Source organism: Pogoniulus pusillus, chromosome 10 (assembly GCF_015220805.1).
Source record: "Pogoniulus pusillus isolate bPogPus1 chromosome 10, bPogPus1.pri, whole genome shotgun sequence".
Classification (NCBI taxonomy): Eukaryota; Metazoa; Chordata; class Aves; order Piciformes; family Lybiidae; genus Pogoniulus; species Pogoniulus pusillus.
In genome coordinates, this window is record NC_087273.1 from 2,063,642 (window position 1) to 2,084,105 (window position 20,464).

The 20,464-nt window shown below is 44.5% G+C and overlaps 1 protein-coding gene across 6 annotated transcripts in view; it reads left to right on the forward strand.

Annotated features, from left to right (window-relative positions):
* The first annotated feature begins 719 nt into the window (after window positions 1-719).
* Window positions 720-20,464, forward strand: part of OTUD4 (OTU deubiquitinase 4) — a 28,162-nt gene continuing 8,417 nt past the window's right edge. For 4 of the 6 annotated variants that reach the window (XM_064149480.1, XM_064149482.1, XM_064149481.1 and 1 more), the window contains exons 1-16: window positions 720-809; window positions 3,380-3,923; window positions 5,405-5,488; window positions 8,481-8,531; window positions 9,314-9,360; window positions 10,550-10,622; window positions 11,480-11,561; window positions 12,294-12,438; window positions 14,218-14,275; window positions 14,628-14,745; window positions 15,180-15,244; window positions 15,560-15,660; window positions 16,658-16,782; window positions 16,893-17,073; window positions 18,243-18,408; window positions 19,283-19,403. In XM_064149480.1, the coding sequence (XP_064005550.1) occupies window positions 3,765-3,923; window positions 5,405-5,488; window positions 8,481-8,531; window positions 9,314-9,360; window positions 10,550-10,622; window positions 11,480-11,561; window positions 12,294-12,438; window positions 14,218-14,275; window positions 14,628-14,745; window positions 15,180-15,244; window positions 15,560-15,660; window positions 16,658-16,782; window positions 16,893-17,073; window positions 18,243-18,408; window positions 19,283-19,403 (1,576 nt within the window). In that variant the 5' untranslated portion in view covers window positions 720-809; window positions 3,380-3,764. Of the gene's footprint in view, window positions 810-3,379; window positions 3,924-5,404; window positions 5,489-8,480; window positions 8,532-9,313; window positions 9,361-10,549; window positions 10,623-11,479; window positions 11,562-12,293; window positions 12,443-14,217; window positions 14,276-14,627; window positions 14,746-15,179; window positions 15,245-15,559; window positions 15,661-16,099; window positions 16,290-16,657; window positions 16,783-16,892; window positions 17,074-18,242; window positions 18,409-19,282; window positions 19,404-20,464 lie in introns of those variants that run through there. The other 2 variants (XM_064149484.1, XM_064149487.1) reach the window with 2 other exon arrangements.

Below are 20,464 nucleotides of genomic sequence, written 5' to 3' on the forward strand. Positions count from 1 at the left end.
AGGGCACACACATACCGAGGGCACACAGCAAAGCTTCCTTTCGGCGGCGAGGCCGCTGCGGCCCGGCCAGGCCGCCAGGCCGCCTCCTGTCCCACACCTCTTCTCCCGGGCTGCTAGCTCAGCAGAAAACGCCCAGGGGTCACAAAGAAACTCTTAAAAACGTCTCCCACTGCGTATCACAACCGGAGGGCTCGCAGCTAGGCTAAGCGAAGCCTGCAGGCAGCCGGTGTAAAGGCAGCCAAGGGAGCCCACCCTCCACGGCGGCACAGTCAGCGCTAAGGGAGATCTTCCCCGTCAGTACCACTGCGTGGCCCCGGCGGGGGGGGACGGGACATGAGGCGACTGTCGCTCGCCTCAGCATTGTCCTAATCCTTAAAGCTGCTCAGAGACGAGGCCCAAGGAAACAGCCTCCTGACCTAAACGCGGCGCCCTCCTTCAGCACATGAGCGCTCTCCCTGCCCGCTTCACTCCCTCCCCTGTGAGGCAAATGGTATGAGCAGCAGCAGCCCGTACAGGTGTGGTCGGTGGGACAAACCAACAGCGGGCGGAGGGGGAGTGGTGTGGGCGTGAGGCGAAGAGTGATGAGAAGCGGTGAGGCGGGAGGGCGAGACCGGGACGGGGCTGGCAGTGGCTGCATCATCGGGGAGCGACGCGAGCGGAGCGGCCGCCGCGGGAGATTGAAGTGCCGGGGCCGCTGTGAGGCGAGTGGTGAAGAGAGGAGGGGGCGGCGTCGCTGCCGCCACCGCAGCCGTTGTTCGAGGGGAGGAGAGGAGGAGAAGGGGGCCGCCCGCCCGCCCGCCCCTCCGCCGGTAAGCGGTGCCAGTCAGCGGGTGGGGGGAGCGTGGAGCCCGGCCCCGTTGCCCTGGCGGCGGCTCGCCTGGCCGCGCATGGAGGGCCGCCGAGCAGGGTGGGCCCTCCTGGGGCTGCCGACCGAGGGGCGGCCCATGTCCGGGTGCCCGGCCCCGGCGTGTGCCGAGTGGCCCGTGCTGGACTTGAGGGCTGGGAGGAGGCTGCCGGTGAACTGGAGCTGTCTGAAGCGCGAAAGGGCGGGCGCGAAGCTGGGCCAGGACCTGGTCTCCTCTCTTCAAGGTTGCAGCTCGATGAGTGCAGGCAGCTCCCCCCACCCGCAGCGGCTGCCTCCCCGTCACTTGGCTGGCCCAGGTATGGGTAGAGGCAGGCCGTACAGGCAGGCCCTCAACTGAATCACAGAAGGAATTTTTGGGTTAAAAAGAAAGTGTTGGTGGTTCTTCCCCCCCCTCCCTCCCTTTTTCCCCCCCCTCCCTCCCTTTTTCCCCCTTTTTTTTTTTAGCTTGAGTCAGCTTCCTGCGCTGATTCAGTGCCTGGGCAGCAGAAGCACTTGTGTGGGCGATAGAGATTGGTGCAGGGAAGGAACTAGTGGCTGAAGCTGCTGCTTGTGGTAGAAGGGCTGGCTGAAAGTGTTAATAAACCTACCTGCTAATTAGGATGTGTAATAACTCACGAGTTATAATTTGGCCACTCTTACTTGATGGAGCAGTTGTTTTAATGTCGAGGTATTTCACATATCTAGGTGGATGCATTTCTTCTTATGCCTTAGAAACTGCATGTACAGGCCAGGTTTCTTCACTGGGAACTTAACCTTGTTAGAAATGGATTGCTTCTTGTATAGCAGTACTTGGGAAAAAGCCACCGATGGGCTACCATTACTTGATCTGCTTCAGAAGTCAGTTGCAGAAAGAGCAGGCTTTTAAGAAACTGACAACTGTATGATTTTAATTCTCCGAGGTTTTTTCAGTGTATTTACTTACCGCAACTACATTTGCTTTCTGTCACATTGGTATAGGCATTCTTGAGTCAAACATGACAAAAGGCATTTGCCTTTCCCTTAACCAGCCTTTAGAATCACAATGAAAGGCTCAGATATGAGGGAAGATGAATTTGTGAATGTGCTGGAGGATAGCTCCGTCCAACAGTGAGAAACAGCAAGGGGGGAAAAAAAGATATATTCCTTAAAAAAAGGTCTATAACTGGACACCAGTTTTGTAGGTCCCAAAAGCACCTTGCCAAATGATTTTTATCTACAGAAAAAAACACTTATTGCATGCAGGACTCTGCTAATCACAATTTCTTAAGTGAATATGGTAGCTGAAACTACCATAGGCAGCAGCTGAGACTACTACAGGCAGCAACTGTTTATAGTTCATTCTTGGCTGGGTGACCATTTCCATCTTCTGGTGAGAAGTCTGAGCTTTTCCTCTAGCCCTTTGCTAGTATTTTTACCTTGTCCTCCTTGTCTTAAACATCACCACGCAGGTCTTGGTGTCTTGGAGGTTTAGATGCTGTTAAGGCTTTTCTTTCACTTCTCTCATTTTTCTGTTCTTGTCTGCAGAGATCTCTGTGAATTTGCTTTCGTTTCCCCTAGAGCAATTCCTTTCTGGCAAACCTGGGTTTCTCTTTCGAAAGGGAGGTTGCTAGTGCTTGTACGAAGCTGCTTGAGCACTAGATGACTTGGCATGTAACTTACTCCATCAGTTACTGTTACATTCAGAACTCGGCTCAAGGCACAGCCCTCCTGTGTCTTGTTGCTGTTGGCTGACAGTAAAAAGCAGCGTTTAGAAACAAGATACTTCTTTCTTGCACCTACGTTTTAAGCTAAAAAGTAACTGGCAGCATTTTATTTACCCCTAGTGCTACTTAAGAGCTTTGTAGCACTCCTTCCTAGGTAAGTCACGCAGCCACAGGGGAAAAAAAAATGCCTTACATGTTCGGAAAGCTTCACATTTTGTGTACCCAAATCTTTCCTAAGCCCTTTTACAATGCCAAGCAGAATTTAATTGTCCAATTGTAATGATTTTTTTTGTTGCTTCTTACAAAGAGTGGTATATGAAAAAGTACTGTATTACAAGTATTGAATGGCTGTGGCTGCTTTTTTGGGGGTCTCTTTTGAGTTAAGCCACCTTTTATTAACCTAGTTTGATTTTAATATTTTCTGCAACTGGATGGATTGAAAAAATACCGTTGGTGAAACACACTCCCCCCCAAATCAAAGCCTCCTCGGGGTCTGTGGATGAGATGTCAGGCGTCCTGGCGTTCGTTCTAAACTGACCAGCTACTATGGGATGGGCTGAGCCTGTCTGGGTGCAGCGCTGCCAGCCAAGCCCTGACCTCCCCGAGAGCGGGGCGCGGCGGGTGTCACCTCTGTCCCCGAGGCTGGCTGCGGCCCCGGGCGCTGTGTCCGGCTGCCGCCGCCGCTGCCTCCTCCGGGACTACCGCTCCCAGAAGCGCCCGGGCTGAAAGTGAAAACAAGCGCCAGGTTACGCCGCTTCTTTCCCTCCCTCGCTCGCTCCCCTCCCCGGCGGTAGCAGCACATGTCCTTTCTCTTTTGTTTTCCGCCTGCCAGGCCGGGCTGCGGGAGCCGCCGGGAGCCGCCAGGAACCGCCGCCCCGAGGGGAGAAGCTGCACCGGGACCTCGCCGGGGCCGTGTCCAGAAGCTGCCACCAGGCCCTCTGGAGAAGCCTAGAAGCGATGGGTGTTATGGAGCTGGAAGTCCGGGCTGCGGAGTGAAAACTTTACAGTTTGGCTGCGGGATTCCCACATGCAACTTGGTGCCGTGAGAGCGGCTGCTCTCCCTCGTGCTGCTGCGGGTCCCGGGCGTGCTGCGGGCCGGCGCTGACCCCCACCTGCTGCTGTTTCCCTTACCCGGCCCTGGAGCAGCTCGGAGGGCTTGCGGTGCCATGTGGGGCTAGGAGGGGTGCAGCGGCTCTCCACAGCGTGAGGCGGTAAACATGGAGGCGGCGTGCAGAGCCGCCGGCGAGGAGCAGAGCCAGCCGGGCATGGACGGCCCTGGGGACACCTCCATGGACTGCTACCTGCGATCTCAGGGCTTGTACAGAAAGAGAGTCGCCAAGGATGGCTCTTGCCTTTTCAGGGCCGTGGCCGAGCAGGTAACTGCTTACATAAAGCCACTTGACATGAAAGCATGGGAAGTGGCTCTCATTAGTGGGTGATAATTAGTGTTAAAATGCAGACAAGTATAGGTTAAGGCTACACAGTTCTGTGCCGAGGTGGGGAGGAAAGAAAATGATCTTGCGGGTAGACAAGTTCCATGTGTGCAGCCTTATGTCGGTAAGAAATTGTTACCTGCTTTGACCTTCCACTGCCTCCTCTCGAGCTTTTTTATTCGGTGTAAGATTTCAATATTTGGGTACGGCTGCTTTGTATGAGACTATTTAGGAAACGGAATGTAGTGGGAAGCGCTGAAAAGCTTTGTTCTTAGCTCTGCTAATTAGTTGACTATAAAATAAGAGAATGTGAGTATTTTATTTCAGTTCTTCCTGTTGATTCCCCTCCCCCATTTCGGTGTTACTGCTAAAGGAAAAAAGTGACAGCGTCATCTTGTCTTAAGTACAAACAAACAGCAGTGGGAGCTCTGGTGCTTCTGATTGTGGGAGCCCAGATTCCTCTGCTAATTATATGCACTTCACTCTTTAAAAAAGACCAAGTAAATCACATTCTCCGCTCAGTTCAGAAGTTCAGGCAAGCAAACACTATTGATCTGCAGTGAGAGATTTTTATTTCAAGGGAATAAGCAGTGAGTATCCACTGATATTCAGATGTTTTTAATACATATGTGTAGCTTTCTCCAGCACTCCGGTCTGTGTAGAGCTTTTTTTTTAACTGTTACAGTTTTAACATCTGATTCTTTATCGAAGGGAGGCTCTTTAATTGAGACTTAGTAGACGTTTATCCACAAATTTGGCCTAATCTCCTTACTTGCCATGAAGAAAAAACGAACTGAGCTGAATTTGGAAGTGCTTTAAATTGAGGGCAATGTTGTAAGGATTGAAATTGACTGGAAATTCCCTGCCTTGTTGTGAGGCTGCAAAGTTATCTTAGAGGTAGCTCTGAACTGGTGATGAAAGCAGTAATTTTTTTTTCCAGTAGAGGTTTGAACAGGAGGTAGAATGCAAGTGTCAGGAGTTCTTGGCTTGCAAATCGGTATTTGGGCACCAGGCCTACACCTTGTGAAGTCAAGAAAAAGGGAACCTGCTTGCTCTTAGGTTTGGTTGGAGTGCATTTGCGTGATGCACTCTTGGTAGTAGTTGATTTCCTCATCCACTCCTTACCTCTTCGTTTAACTGCAGTCCTTTGCAAAGGAGTTGGTTAAAGACAGACCACAAATGCTATTCACTTTACACAACAAATCCTCCTGAAGTTGAAGGTTTGAATTTGGTCAACGTGTGAATTCTGCAGTTACTTATTAAGTAATTGAGATTCCACCTGCATGAAAGTGGTGTTACTCAATGAATATGTGTTTAACAATAAACCCAGAGTATTTCCAAGCCTGTGTTTAGACAATGGTCGTTATTTGTGAGTGTCATCAAAACTCCAAGGAGCCAGTGTCACTCTCTTACTGCCTTTGCAGGTGTTACACTCCCAGTCTCGGCACATTGATGTTAGGATGGCTTGTGTAGACTATCTTCGGAAAAATAGGGAGAAGTTTGAAGCAGTAAGTATTGCTGTTTTCTTTGTGAGCATTTAAAGAAGTGTTACTTCATTGCTTCCACCTTCCTAAGGTATATTCTGCTGTTTGAGACACTGCTGAGCATACCTATACATTCATTTTCATAAGCCTGTGTTTTGCTTGAACTGGGGGGGGAAGTTTTTAATACTTATTAAAAACACGAACTAAACTTTCTTAAACTTTAATAGTCTGTAGTGCAGCTACTGAAACTTGGATTTTCTTTCACTATAATGCCTGTTTTAATGAAGGTCATAAAATGTTCTTACTGTGCTTTTGGATTGCTTTTACAGTATATGAGGGCTTTGACTGAGATTATGGAAGTCTATTTCAGGGACTAAATTTATTACGGATTGTCACTTTGCCTTTTTTCCTAAATGTCTGTAGCAAAGTTCTCCATCAGCCACAGATATAAAATACTTTGATATTGATCTATATTTGGTCAATGTCATTAGTGTTGACACTATAGAATTATTTTTGTCATCCTTTTAGAAGAGGAATCATAAATAATGATGCTCCCATTAGTTTTTGTAGGTGTTTTAGTGTATATATCCTTTAACTGATTTCCAGGGTAGCCACAATAGGAGTATCACAGTATCACCAAGGTTGGAAGAGACCTCACAGATCATCAAGTCCAACCCTTTACCACAGTGCCCAAGGCTAGACCATGGCACCAAGTGCCACATCTAACCTTGCCTTGAACTGCCCCAGGGACGACGACTCCAGTATGGAGTATGTGGAAGCATTTGTTATAAAAGATTATTACTTGGTGTGCTCTTTTTCTGTTCTAAATTTACTCAGCCCCAAAATAAAAAGACATAGGGATGAGAAGGAAAGCAAGAGTGAAAGTGTGTGTTTGCTGTGATTTGGTACAGAGTGTCCTATGCTCAAATGATCACTTTTAATGTGGGACTTGTCCAGGTTTTGACATAAAATACAGTGAATCTCTTGGGGAGAATGCAGCTCTGAGATGACTGTTTCCATCTTCCAGGACTGTTTGTTTCCAGTCCATCTGAGGACTCACCAACTCTGAGATCTCTTTCCCTTCTTTATTATTAAATTTTTTCACTGCCGACACTCTAATCCCTTTCTTACCAGAATTGCCCTACTCACATCAGTGTTTGCTTTTCTACTTCTGTTTTCTGGTTGCATTGTGTATTTTTGGCAATATGACCCTCTTTGATTCTTGAGTGAGTGGTGTTTCCCTTCTCCAGTTCTGGCATCTCAGCTAGATAACTGCTTTGTCAGCCCTAGCTGGTTTTACTATCTTGGTCTCTCTCCTTTGAACTCCCAGTCTCATTTTCCCTCAGACTTTATTCATAGAGTGATTTATGCTGGGAGGGACCTTAAAGATCATCTAGTTTGAACTGCCCTGCTTTGGGCAGGGGCACCTTCCACTAGACCAGGTTGCTCAAGGGCTCATCCAGCCTGGCCTTGAATAGCCCCAGGGAAGGGGGCATTGATCCAAGTGATAGAAACTCTCAACTGTCCATCTTTGCTGTCATGCTGAAAAGTATGCTTGGAGAAGCTCTTGTTGTTTTCCAGTGTAGGTATTTCATGTGCAAGGTGGAGGTGTTTCATAGCTCTCATTTCCCAGTGTTCCTACTCCCTTGGCTACCTTGTTTCAGCTCTGCTGATCTCCTTTGCTCTGCATACCTTTGTGTTTTCCATCTGGCCTATAGAATTGTTAAGAAACCTCTCTTAAAAATGCCCCAAGACAACACAAATGACAAATGCACCTTTCCCTGGTCTCTTAGCTCAGCTGTTGACTCAGAGTACTTATGCTTTAGTGATGTGTTCTGGTTGTACTCCGTGATAATTCTCTTCTCTCTATTGTAAGCTTTTATGCTTACATTTCTATCTCTTTCATTCCATTGATACTGCTATAACCAAAGTTTTGGGTGACTCTAACCATCATCTCCATTTTTGTCCTCATCCTTTCTTGGTGTTGCCTTTGTTGCTGCTGTCATATTCATTCTATTTTTCTAACTCTTCAGTTTCCTATGACAACTTTCTGCTGTGTCTTCCTCTGTGCATCATCTTTAGGCCATATAATTTTGGCATACAAACCAACTTGCTTTGTATTAACGTTTTACTGATCCACATTTTAACTTCATACCTGATAGCTTCTGTCTAAATTAGAAGTTTCGGCTAGATCAGATCTTTGATTCTTCTTCAGCCAGGTTCAAAATGACTCAAGCAGAAATTTTAAGTTAATTGCTTTGGTTAGATTTTTCTTACTACTATGTGTTTTTCAATCACTGCAAGTGCAGAGACCACCGAGCTTGTACCTTCACTTTGTAATAGGGAATTGCTTCCTTGCTTGGGCTTCTGTGGATCTTTATTTTAACTAATCATGGACATTGTTTAATGTTTCTTACATACAGCCTCTCTCAGTTGTTTCAGCCATGCTGACCGACAAATATATCAAAACAACTGCAGCATCTTTCTCTGGCCTTGACAAATGTGAATGTAGCTTCTTCATGTATGTTGAGTGCAGCTGAAGGATTGCTGTCTCAGCCTGGCCTTTATATGTAGCCCAGCTGTTTGCATCCTTGCAGTGCAAGTAAAAGCAGTGTCTTTGAAGTACTACAGAGAGGAGGAAAAAGTACTTTATGATTTCTTTATACTAGGTATTACTGGAGTGCTACAGAAGTGTCACTCCCATTTCTGGTTGTTCATTGCTGCCTATTTAACAAGGTACATGAATAAGCCCACACATGCTCTCTCCAGGGATGAAGTGTCCATAAATACCTATTAGACAACCCCTTTGCTTTCAAATTTTTCTCTTGGCTGCTGGATGTCTTTTTGGGTGTTTCTCTTTTGGATTGTGTGGTATCTCAAAAGCTGTTTTGTGTGGTTATTTTCTGCTTAGCCTGTAATCTTGTAGAGGGCAGGTACATTCCTGTTAGTGGGTTAGAGGCTGGGGATTCCATGTGCTATGCTAATAAAAATAACTATTCTTTGTTTTAAAATGCAGTTCATAGAGGGGCCATTTGAAGAGTATTTAAAGTGCTTGGAAAATCCACAGGTATGTGAAGCAGGACTTTTGTTGTTGGGTAAATGGACTTTTTTTCTCCCCTCACAAATGTTCTTGACTGAGCTTAAGATGTCTTTAAGTTTCCCATTGGCCTCCTTGATCACAGTTTTACTCCTGGTGAACTTGTCCACCAGGACTCCCAGGTCTTTCCAGCAGGTCACCTCCTCTCCTGTACTGGTGCAGGAAGTTACTCCTTCCCAGAGGCTGGGCTCTACACTTGTCCTTGTTGAATTTGATGAGGTTCCCCTGTGCAGATCTCACTGGAAGGCAGCACAGCCTGACAGTGTGCCAGCCATCCCCCCCAGTCTGGTATCATCAACAGGCTCGCTGAGGGTACAGTCTGTCCCTTCATCCAGGTCATTGATGGAAGATGTTGATCAAGATTAGACCCAGTACTGACCCCAGGGCAACAGCACTAGCCACAGGCCTTCAACTAAACTCTGCAATGCCAACTACCACACTCTGGTCTTTCAGCTAGTTCTCAAACCACTTTCCTGTCCATTCATCTAACCCCCACTTCGAAGTTTGCCCATGATAATGTTATGGGAGAGTGTCAAAAGCTTTGCTGAGTCCAGGTAGACAGTATCCACTGGCCTCTCATCTGCTCAACTGACTACACCATCATGCAAATATAATCACATTGTCTCAGCTGAACTCTAGACTCAATATATTTTGGATGATGATTTTTTGCATCTCTTGATCTACATGTAAGGAAGAACAATAATTGTGTGTTGATGTGAATTTAATTTCCTTTTTTTTCCTTTTTAATACAGGAATGGGTTGGACAAGTAGAAATAAGTGCCCTTTCTCTTATGTACAAGTAAGCAAACCTTTAAATAGTTCTACTGAGATCAGTTTCCTTGTTTTGTTAATGAACCAGTTGGAATGGCAAAGATGGAGTTGTGTGGTATACTGTAGTTGTCCAGAAAATTACAACCAGGCTTGGAAAATCGAAGCTCTTAGGGCATTAAGTAAAAATAGAGAAGTAAGCTTTGGAAATGACACTTAATCTGGGATTTGGATAGAGGTTTGCAGTAATGTCATGCATCTCACCTGCACAGCTTTGCATTTTGTTAAGCTTCCTATCGTAATTCTTTTGGGTAACGTTGCCTTTCTCCCTCTTTCTCACCTCTTTGCCTTTCCAGTGCTTTTCCTGAATTGTAGAAATAGTATTGTTTCTGTTGTTGTTTTTAAATCAAAAGCCTGCACCTGCTAAAACTTTATTGTGTGAGCCAGGAAGAATTGGAAGGAAGCAACAGGTGATTGAACAAAGAATTTGAAGGGTGGGTTATGGGCAAAAGAAGATATTTAAAGTGAAGGCACGAAGGAGAGCGATTGCAGCAAATATTGACAGCCTTCTACTTCAGGGCATGGATTCAGGGAGTGCTGCAGACTTGGTTACAGTATCTGATCCTCAGGCAATGCCTGCTGATGGCCTGGCTGACTTTTTGCATGCTTTGCAGGATGTTATGGCAGCTGGGTCAGCCTTTGGGTGCAGAAGTGTTTTGTGGACCCCTCTGAGCACTCGAACTTGGTTTGGGAAGCAAGAACTTTTCAGGGCAGGGTTATTCTGTTAGCTGGCCTCTGTGCCCAAAAGGGCTCTCAGGTAGATGTAACCAATCTGCTAGTACAGGTTTAACCTGAGCCATTGCCCCCTCCCTGGAAACTTAGCACAGTTCCTATCTCTGAGCATAAACCCAACCTCTTCTGTTCTGGTGGGTTCCAGATGGGCCAGTCCAGTGGGACTGGATGGGGAGCCATCATCTTTCTGGAGCTGGCTCTAGAGTGTCTGGAAGTGTGTTTTCCTTGTGTATGCCTCTGTGCACATTGTGCCAGCACATCTTGTTCTAGAATATTCTTTCATAAAAATAAGCCTTTTTTGACCAGTAAGTGATGCACTGATCTTTTTGGGTGTTGTTTTCTGTGCTTATATATGTTCCTTGAACTTGATTTGAGTATTACTGACTACTAATTTTTAAATGAATTTTTAACTGCTGCTTCTTTCTCAGGAAAGATTTCATAATATACCGGGAACCAAATGCTTCTCCTTCACATGTAACTGAAAATGGCTTTTCTGACAAGGTAAACAGTGAAATAGTGTGGCTGTTGTGAAAGGCTGAGTTAATGCTACTATGTAAAAAGCAGGTAGTGTCATGTGAACCTTGTCATCCAAAACAACGAAGTGTCCTGAGAGTTCAGTTGTATACATCTGTATGTAATTAAGGCAGCACCTGTTTTAAGCAGGTCTTTGGGGTGCTCACCTGCATAGCTACCTCTATCTGAAGTGTTTTTTGACTTTCACCCTTTTTGATTTAAAGGACATCTGCTAAACAGTTTGATAATTCTGTTGGCAGTCTGAGAGGTAACTGAGCACAGTGGTATGTAACATTAATTATAAAGGTAGCACTTCTATGACAACCCAAGTGAGATGCATACCTCTGCTGTGAGGACAGGCTACAAGAGCTGAGGCTCTTCAGCCTGGAGAAGAGAAGGCTTTGAGGAGACCTTATAGTGGCCTTCCAGTATCTGAAGGGGACCTACAGGAAGGCTGGGGAAGGACTATTGACATGGTCTTGTAATGACAGGATGAGGGGTAATGGGTTTAAACTGGCAGAGGGGAGATTGAAACTAGATGTTAGGAAAGGGTTCTTTGCAGTGAGGGTGGTGAGACCCTGACACAGGTTGCCCAGGAAGGTTGTGGAGCGTAGAATCACAGAATGTGATCTTTGATCTTTGATCACATTCTGTGATTCTGTGCTCCATAACCTCCTGGAGGTGTTCAAGGCCAGGTTGGATGAGGCCTTGAGTGACCTGTTCTAGTTAGAGGTGTCCCTGCCTATGGCAGGGGGTTGGAACTGGCTGAGCTTTGAGGTCCCTTCCAACCTAAACCATTCTATGATTCTATGCAAAACCTAAAATATCTGTGTTTTTTTCCATAGGTATTGCTGTGCTTTTCAAATGGAAACCACTATGATATAGTTTATCCCATAGAGTATTCAGAAAAGGCTGCTCTGTGCCAGTGTAAGTATTATTTTGGTTAGTTAAAAGCACTCATTTTTACTAAAAATCTTCAAATTATCACCATCAGGTTTCAGGAAAAAGCTGTGTACAAAACCATATTGTAGTCATTTTTCAGTGGCTCAGTTTACCATTTGAGTTGTCAATGGCTAGGAGTTTGCAAGGGCATCAGTTCCTGATTCTGGGTGGTCTGATGTCAGTGGTTGGTGTACTTGTTTATAAGCTGTTGCACTGCCCTTGGTCAGCATTCTGGATCTATTTATTTATTTTAATTTCGGACTATTTTAAACTAATTGTCCATGTTGAGATTATCCTTGCATGTGTCAAGTGCCACAGAAGTTAAGGAGGCTGCACATGCAGAAGATAACAGTCTGTATGGATTGCTGTGCTAAATTGCAGAGATGCCCAAAGGTGGTCATCAGGTTCAGGATCTCTGTGACAATCCCTTACAAGTATTCTAACACTTGATGAAATCTTGGCCTACATGCAGAGTTACAAGGCTAAGGCCAGATTTCCCTCTTGAGACCCAATTTCTAGTAGTTTCATGCACACTCATTAAACCATAGTGGCTGCAGCTGGTTTTGCTTTTAGTGCCTTCATAGTACCAGTTAACACATCAAAATGCTTACTTGCTTTGATTGAAGTAATTTGAAACGCATTTGTAATGGTGGTACAAAATTTCATTTACCTTGTAATTTACTGTGCCACTCCATTCTGTCCTCCTTGTCTTCCCAGCTCTGCTGTATGAGTTGCTTTATGAGAAAGTGTTTGATACAGATGTGAAGAAAATCGTAGCAGAACTTAGTGCTGTTGGTGCAGCAGATGACAGTAATGGCAGCAGTGAAGCATCTGCTTCAGATTCAGAAGATGACAACTGCAGGTAAATGACAATTAAAAGTTAATGCCTGTGAGCAATACACGTTGAATGAGTTTTCTGAGTTTGTGGTGGTTAGTAGAATCTGATAAGGGTTGAAAAACGTTACAGACTGCTAAGAATAGAAAAAGATGTAAGGTTTGAGCTATGAAAGAATGAAATGTGTAATCTTCACTGTACCTAAGAGCAGGGTTCTGGTTGCTCTGTTCTCCTCACAGTCTAGCTTTGGCTCTCTTTACATAATGGGAGGATTGCCATTGCAACGTGTCTCTCTTCCTGTTTTAAACAGCAGCATGCCCTGGGAGAACTGTCAGTGTGCCAGCCTGGCGTGGCAAACTCTGAGAATTTACTTGGCTCCCTCTTGCAGCTGAGTAGAGTTACAGGAATCTAATCTGACTTGTGTTGCATCCACATCTGGGGGCTGAAATGCCTGCTTGAGATGCAGCTGGTGGAGAAATACAGATACAGCTTGCTTTATTTTGTTCCTTGATCACTGTACAGTGACGGTTGTGGGCTTGTATTCCTTTTGCTAGCTTTGAGGTTTTGACCAACTGAAACTTTTTGCACAGTAAGTCTTTCCCAGTGCCATATTTGCATTTACATACTGACAGTTGTTCTTCTATTTAGCACTGTTTTTAACCCCCTGGCTTATGTGAAATTCTATTCAAGCCGTGGAAATGATGCTACTTTGGTGCACTGTATCCCCCCCCTTCCTGCTGAACATCATTACAGCCCTTTCTGGGGTCTCTGCTACTGCCTGTGTGGCAGAAGAAATTCCTTGAGATGTCAAAGAGCTGATTTTTATCTTAATCTGGAAACAACAGAAAATGAAGATGGTGGAAATCACCACAGAAAGCAAACCCAAGTTCTGGGAAAAGGATTAGCATCCTTTCTTATTTGGAAAAAAAAAAACCCAACCTAGGGAACACTTCCAATTAAAATACAAAATATTTCTGCCTGAGGGAACAATTATTGTAGTTAAATGTCAGAGGATGGAAACCTTCTTTAAGCCTTTTTGGTTTTGGAGCTTTCCTGGGCTTCATATGCAGTAGCATTGCCCCGGGTCTGTGGGATTCACAAGAAAATACACTGCTAGCCTGCAGAGCACCTTTTGTAAGTAAAGGTCCTGTACTCAGCTGAGACCTCAAACTCCACGGTTTTGATGTAAACCAACTGTCCAGTGTAGTGAGAGCCAGCCTATGTGACTTTTCACCTAGTTAGCCCAAATCACAAACACTTTGTGTTTGTAAAGTCTGACATTTTTTGCTCATGTTACAGTTGGCTTCAGCTCCTTTCCTTACCTAGCTTGCCAGAATACCTGTTGCAGTTTCTAGACGTTGCAGTTGTGTTGTTCATCAAGAAGTGCAATGGCTAGTTTTATTTTTGGGAGAAGTTAATGCTGACAGTTGCTTACAACTGCTGGAGGGGAAAAAAAGGATGATTTTTTTTCTCCATGGAAAGAATTTTTTCCCAGTGATGTCAGGTGTAGAAAATAGGAGTGGAGTGCCTGATTCCAATTAGCAGAGCGGGGTTTGGTTTAGAAGTGTGGGGGCTTTTTATGTCTGCTTTTGCTATCTTTTCCCTCTGTAGTTGGAAAAATAATAGAGGGTATTTTTTATTTCCCTTGCCTTCCCTGCCCCTTAATCTCTTAAGAGAATAAGATATTTCATGGTACGCTTATGGTGAACCAGCCTGTAAAGAAACATCCACTCCCAGGATGTTTCTTACCTGATTTCCAGGCGTTATTAATACTCTATCACCAAACTCCCTTCTGTCCTTTTGCAGAAGTAAAGCTGCAGCAGTTGGTGATCTGAATGGATTGAAGTCTCTTTCTGACAGCAAGGTACTTATGTGTTAAAATTTATTTCCTTCCTAATAGCTACTACTACTCTGCTCTAGTTTTCAATGTCAGGTAGTTTCTAGTTTTCCTAGCCTATAGTAGAAGTTCTGGCTTCTTTTGAAAAGTAGTGTTTGCTTTTGAAGTGCCAAAAGGTGGATTGTGTCCTTTTTACTGCTGATTACTTCATCGTTCTCTTCTGGTCCAGAACACCACTGAAGTATTTTTTTTCCAACCTCTTTATTTAATTTTCAGCTTCTTTATGTTTGAGTTTAAACCTTGAGCAGTGTAGTTGAAAAATGGAAGCTCTGCATCTTTATACAATTGACCACTTAGAACTTTGTTCTGTTTCATACAGCACCATAAGAGCAATGGGAATCCTACCTTGTTGGTCTTACCTAAAAAAGTTCTGAAATCTCTCAATCCATCAGTTTACAGAAATGTTGAATACGATGTCTGGCTCCAATCCAAGTTGGGTAAGTAACTGAACACAGAAGTTCCAAACTTTACAAGCTGATCTATGAAGTGCCGAGGGAGGTATAGGCTGGATGTTAGGAGGAAACTCTTTGCAGAGAGAGTGATTTGCCATTGGAAAGGGCTGCCCAGGGAGGTGGTGGAGTTGCTGTCCCTGGGGGTGTTCAAGCAAAGACTGGATGAGGTGCTTAGTGCCATGGTCTGGTTGATTGGCTAGGGCTGGGTGCTAGGTTGGACTGGACGATCTTGGAGGTCTCTTCCAACCTGGTTGATTCTATGAAGCCGCCTTGAAGATCAGTGATGGTGACAGTTTGGGTTTAAGCAGTGTTCTTCCTCAGATGGCTGCATGTTGCAGGTTTAGGGCCTGAATTTCTGACAGGCATTTTTACTACATTATATGTGAACTAAGAGTATGTTACTGCTGATGTTCTTACAGATCAGCAAAAGCAAGATTTTTCTATTGCTGCTGGCATGCAATACTCAGTTGGAGATAAATGCAAAGTAAGTAGTACTGAAGTTTTGATATGCTGGTGGCTTTTAACTTGGCTGTGTAGTTCTGAAAGCCATGGTTCATTAAGTTAAGCTTTCTGCTCTGGGGATTGCTTTCTGATAATGGCTTTACATCTTTTTGAAGAAGCAGCATGGATCAAAGGTTCAAGCTTTTGATACGCATACTGAATTTTGCAGTGTTTATCTCTCAGGTCTTTGGCTGCCCAGACAAAGTTCTGGTTATGACATTGCTGAGAGTTGTGTCCTCTCATTGTCTTCTTCTGAAAGCAGTGCACTTTCGTTTTCCCTTACTCCTTTTCCTCATAGGTGCGCTTAGACCATAATGGGAAGTTTTATAATGCCCATATTCAAGAAGTCTGTTCAGAGAATGGACCAGTCGTTGTGTTTGTAGAAGAGCTTGGAGCAAAGTAAGTGCTTCATGTCTGTGGGAAGAGTGCTACTCTGAACCTTGCTTATGGCATCACTGCTTCAGTTCAGAGTTCATTTCAGCCCCTAAAGGGGATTTGCTGTTTGACTTGAAGCAGTACTAGTGCTAAATTGTTAGAAACCAACACACTAGATAAAAAGAGAGGGGGGGGGGAAAAAGGTTCTGTATTGGCTGTCATTAAAGACTTTAATGTGAAGTGGGCTGAATATTACTTGCAGAGTGAAACAAGGGGTTGTGGTTTTCCTTGTGTGGTGTTGGTTGGCTAGTTTGGATATTTTTAGCTAGGGGAGAAGGTGGTTTGAGACATCTTGACCTCTGCTGTAAGGTCTGTAACTCTTCTGTGTCAAAAACAACCCACAGATGAGTGTGCTTTAATTGGAGGCTTTCTCCTTCCCTCATTTACCTTGACTTAATCTCAGGTGATGTCCTTCTGTAGAGCAAAACACACCGTGTTACCTGAAGATTGTCTTGTGGTTTGTTCCCTTTCTAACTTGAGATTGAACCTAACTGGAGCTGTCCACTGGAGATCTGAATGCTGTTCTTTTAAATCATGTAACCAGTTGCTTGGCTATCCTGCAGTACCCACAATTAAAAACACATTGCATTGCTCTGGATTACAAACCACCAATAAAATGTTTTCCACCTTGATACCTATTGCAGTGTTTATGATAAGTTTGTGAACATTGTGATCATTCCCCATTTCTGGCTGCCCTGCAGACATTACAATACTTCACAAATGGTTGGATCTTTCTGTGCTGGATAAGTTTGTATTGACTTGCCAGAGAGAGTTGTTGCCAAAAAAATACATATATGGCAGAGGTGTGCTCTGCACATTGCTGGAGTGTAATCATACAGAATAGAGGGCTTGGAGTGCAGCATTCTCCAGAATGGAAAGCTCCATCAGCCTCAGTAAACATGTGGTATTAATTCATGTAAGCTCCAGTCTGATCTTTGAGATCTAATTCCTTCTTTTGCAGGCATGCTGTCTCAATGAAGAGCCTTAAACCTCTTCCACAGGCCTCTCCTATGGAGGGCTGGAACACTGTGCCAGGGAAGAAGATAAAAAAGTTTTTCCCAACCTGGGGGCAGAACGCTCAGCCTGGTAGGACCGTGCCTGTCTTTGTGTGGCAGGATCTTTGTTGGTGGGGGATTTGCCCCAAAAAGCATGAAAAATGGTTAAAAAATGGATCTATTTTCATGTTTTGATTGTAGATGCAGATTGCAGAGGGCCAAAGAATCAGAGCAAGTCAATAAAACCCCAGCCAGCACTACCTCCTCGACTTCAGCATACTGTGGGAACCAGGCAGCATCAGTTCTCCTGTTCTGGACCTCAACCTCATCAGACTTCCACAGAGCAAAAAGCTCCAGGCAGGAATCCTTCCCAGACTGTAAGGTAAAACTGCCAATAACATCTTAATTAACTTGAACTCTCGTCAAGCTTCTTGGAGCCCAGGCATCTGCTTCAGATGCTTCCAGCATGCTCTTTTGAAACAGGTTGCCGTTGAAATCTCCTGAGGTGTTTCAAGTCCTTAAGAACACAAACAAGCACAGAGAAAATAATTTATTCTTTTTTTAAACCTTCATGCAAAGTTGCTACCATTGTGAGCTTCCCTTTGTTTTCCTGCATGACAGCACCTCCCCTGGAAGCACAGTACTTAAATCTCTAGTTTCTTCGTGGAAAGTGGATGTTGTTGTCTTTTCTGCTTGGCACTGAAGTAATGGTGCATGTAGCACTTCTTGGCCATTACTGAGGTCCTCCTTTAGCTTCTACAGAACCTGTCATAGAGAACTGCTTCATGTTGTATCTGATCACTTGAAAGAGTCAGACCAGTATTCTGCCTGTGTTTGTTGGTAGTGATTTTTGGATTCATTGTACCACAGCGGAGTTCTTGTTCTCCTTATTGCCATTTCTTTTCTGTTCTTTCTAAAAGGCTGTTCTGTGCTTTGCTACTAAGCCAAACTCTTCACGGTCTGTTCTGTCACTCTTCTGTATCAAAACACCTTGTAGAATAAATGGGGTTGTGGTGGCTTTGGAGTAGTGTCATGTGCAGCATTGTAGAGGTGTTTTTCTTCCACCTTTAGGTTAAGTACATGAACATCCTGAAGTGTTCAGTTGAGTAATTCAGAGAGCTTGAACAGTGATGTTAATTTTATGTAGTGATTTGCCAGGCACTGGAAATTGGGATGCATTCTGCTTTTTGTTGTTGGATTTACAGAAATCTTCCTCAACTTTCTCTTACATGTTCAGAGGTGGCAGATGGGGGTGTCTGTCCTCAGCTAGTACAGGAATGGATTAGATCACTTGATGTGTGCATTTGGTTTTGAACTATGATCCAGTAATAACTTCTTAATAGAAGGTCTTTCAAAACTGTGTTGAGATGAGTAAGTTGTGGACAAAATCCATTCTTTCCCTTCCTTAAATTTATGTACATGGGTAAGCTCCAAGAGGCAGGAAAAGGATCTGGTACCTGTGAAATCACATAAGCACTGCTACAGAATTGTCTTTCTTCCTTGAGTTTGTGCTGTGTTTGATGCTGCTGAGTTCTGTTCCTTCCTCTTCAGAAAACCAGAGCGGGAGAGAAACGAGGACCTGAACCATGGCAGCAGAGACTGTAACTACTTTGGCCTGTCCCCAGAGGAGCGCAGGGAGAAACAAGCTATAGAAGAATCTCGTTCCCTCTATGAGATCCAGCAGAGAGATGAACAAGCTTTCCCAGCTCTCTCCAATGTAAGCTTTGTGATGCTGTAATTAATTATTTCTCACACTTGCCTGTTACCTTTCATTGGCAGTTGGTGTTTTGCTGGCCAAGCCTCACAGTACAGTTTAAAAGTGAAGGCTATGTTCTTCATGCTCGATTTCTACTGGAAACACAAATCTATTAAGACAAGACATATGTAATAGTTTCCTCTGGGACTAATTAATGTCCACCATACACTGTTCTTTATGCATGGGAATATGGTAAGCATTAGCGTCTGAAGCTGTGCTCTGCTCTGTTCCCATTCCTTCTGTCTTTGGAAGGCCACTCTGGTGCTCGACTTGGAATCAGAGGTGGCTAGGTGGTTGTTTCTGGTTTGGTTCACAACTAACCTGTATTTTTGTAAGTGACTTTTCTTAGTCTAAGAACTTAGTGGTGTAAGAACTTGATGGTGTTAGAAGCAATTTAACTTCTTTGTCAGACCTGCTCTTTTTCTGCTGTGGAGCTGGGCATTGTCTAAGGGAAGAATGTAGCCTTTAGATCTGGAGAGATTTTCCTACTGATGTGTTTTTTGAAGAAACTGTTTTGGAGTCTCAGGACATGCAGGGGGTGGAAAGAGCTGCTGTCCAGACAGGTGTGTTCTAGAGACAGGGGAGCCCTGCCTGAGTGAAGAAGGCTTTGTTTGGTGTGTAAACATGAATGCTTTAAAGGACACCTTGGAAAATGTAGCAGTGAATGAAGGAGTGGATGAATCTGACACTGCTGGAGACTGCTCCCCTTGCCCTTCTGCCTGTCACAGAGATAAATGTGTCACGAGGGTGCAGTAGTAGACTCCAGGTGATGGGATGGCAGTGTCATCAGACTTGTTACAAAAATTCTCATTTCTGCTTTTGTCAACTCCTGTAGAATCAGTCAGTCTGTCAGGCTGCTACCCAGACTGTGGATAATTTAAACCAGAAAAAGCTCTCAAACAATGAGAAAAGAAATAGCAAGTGGACAGCAGAGATGGAGGAGCAGAAGGAAAAAGGTAAGAGTAGACGTTTTTTTGAGATGAAGGCTTTTTTGTTTGCATGCTTTTGTTGCCTGCCTCAGAGTTTATTCAGGATGGGACTGCTGATTAGGCAATGAGGGGAAAATTGTTAAGTACCAGTGCCAAGCTAAGCCAGGCTCCAGGCAGCAAAGGTGTGGTTTGGGAAGAAAGTGCCTGTTTTCTTGCTTTATGAACGTGACTGAGAGCAGGCTCCTTGCTGGGATTTTTGTAGTAAATGGGAATAGTTATGAGAGAAACAAAAAGATGTAGCAGAGGGACCCTAAATTAGATCCTGTTGAAATTACAGTGAGGGCAGCAGAAAGTGCCACTGGGAGCACTCCCATTAAGAAGCTTACTAAAGTCAGTTAAGAAATGAGCGGGTAAAAAGAAACAGCATACAGTGGCACGTAGAGGGGAGAAGATGTCACACAGAAGAGCCGAAATGCCCTTCCCCTGTGTACAGTAGAAAGAGCTGTCATGTGGGCAAAATACCTTAGCTTTCCTCCTCCCCCACATCTGTTATACCACTCTTTAGCTTCTATTCCCTGACTTTGAAGCATTTCCTCTTCTATGGGGAAGTAGAAGATGGCAGTAATGGATGAAAGCTGGCCCTGTCAGGAGGAGGACAGCTGTGAGGATCTGTCTTTGCTAAATGCAGCTGGCAGTGGCTTTATTTTTGTGTGTTTGTCCTGCTAGCTTTGCCATAACTAAATACTGAATTCGATCTTGGCTGCTTCCACTTTTTATTCCCCTGACTAAATAAAATCCGAGCTCTTCAGCCTGCCCCTAGAAGCTGTTCTTTGCTTTGTGCAACAACAGTAAAGGCATTTTGTACTTGCCCACCTCCTCTTACAGCAGGCAGTGCCTTCTTGAGTGATCAAAAAGACTGATGTTTTGTTCTCCAAACATCTGAAAACTTACTTTATTTGAAACCTTGTAACATCTTCAGTGCCAAAAGGAAAGTTGATGTAAGGAGAGCTCTTTACTCCAGGTGCCGTGAGAGATGTTGCTGAAATGCACAGCATGTGCAGCCTTCTCTAGCTTTAGTGGTGCTCTGG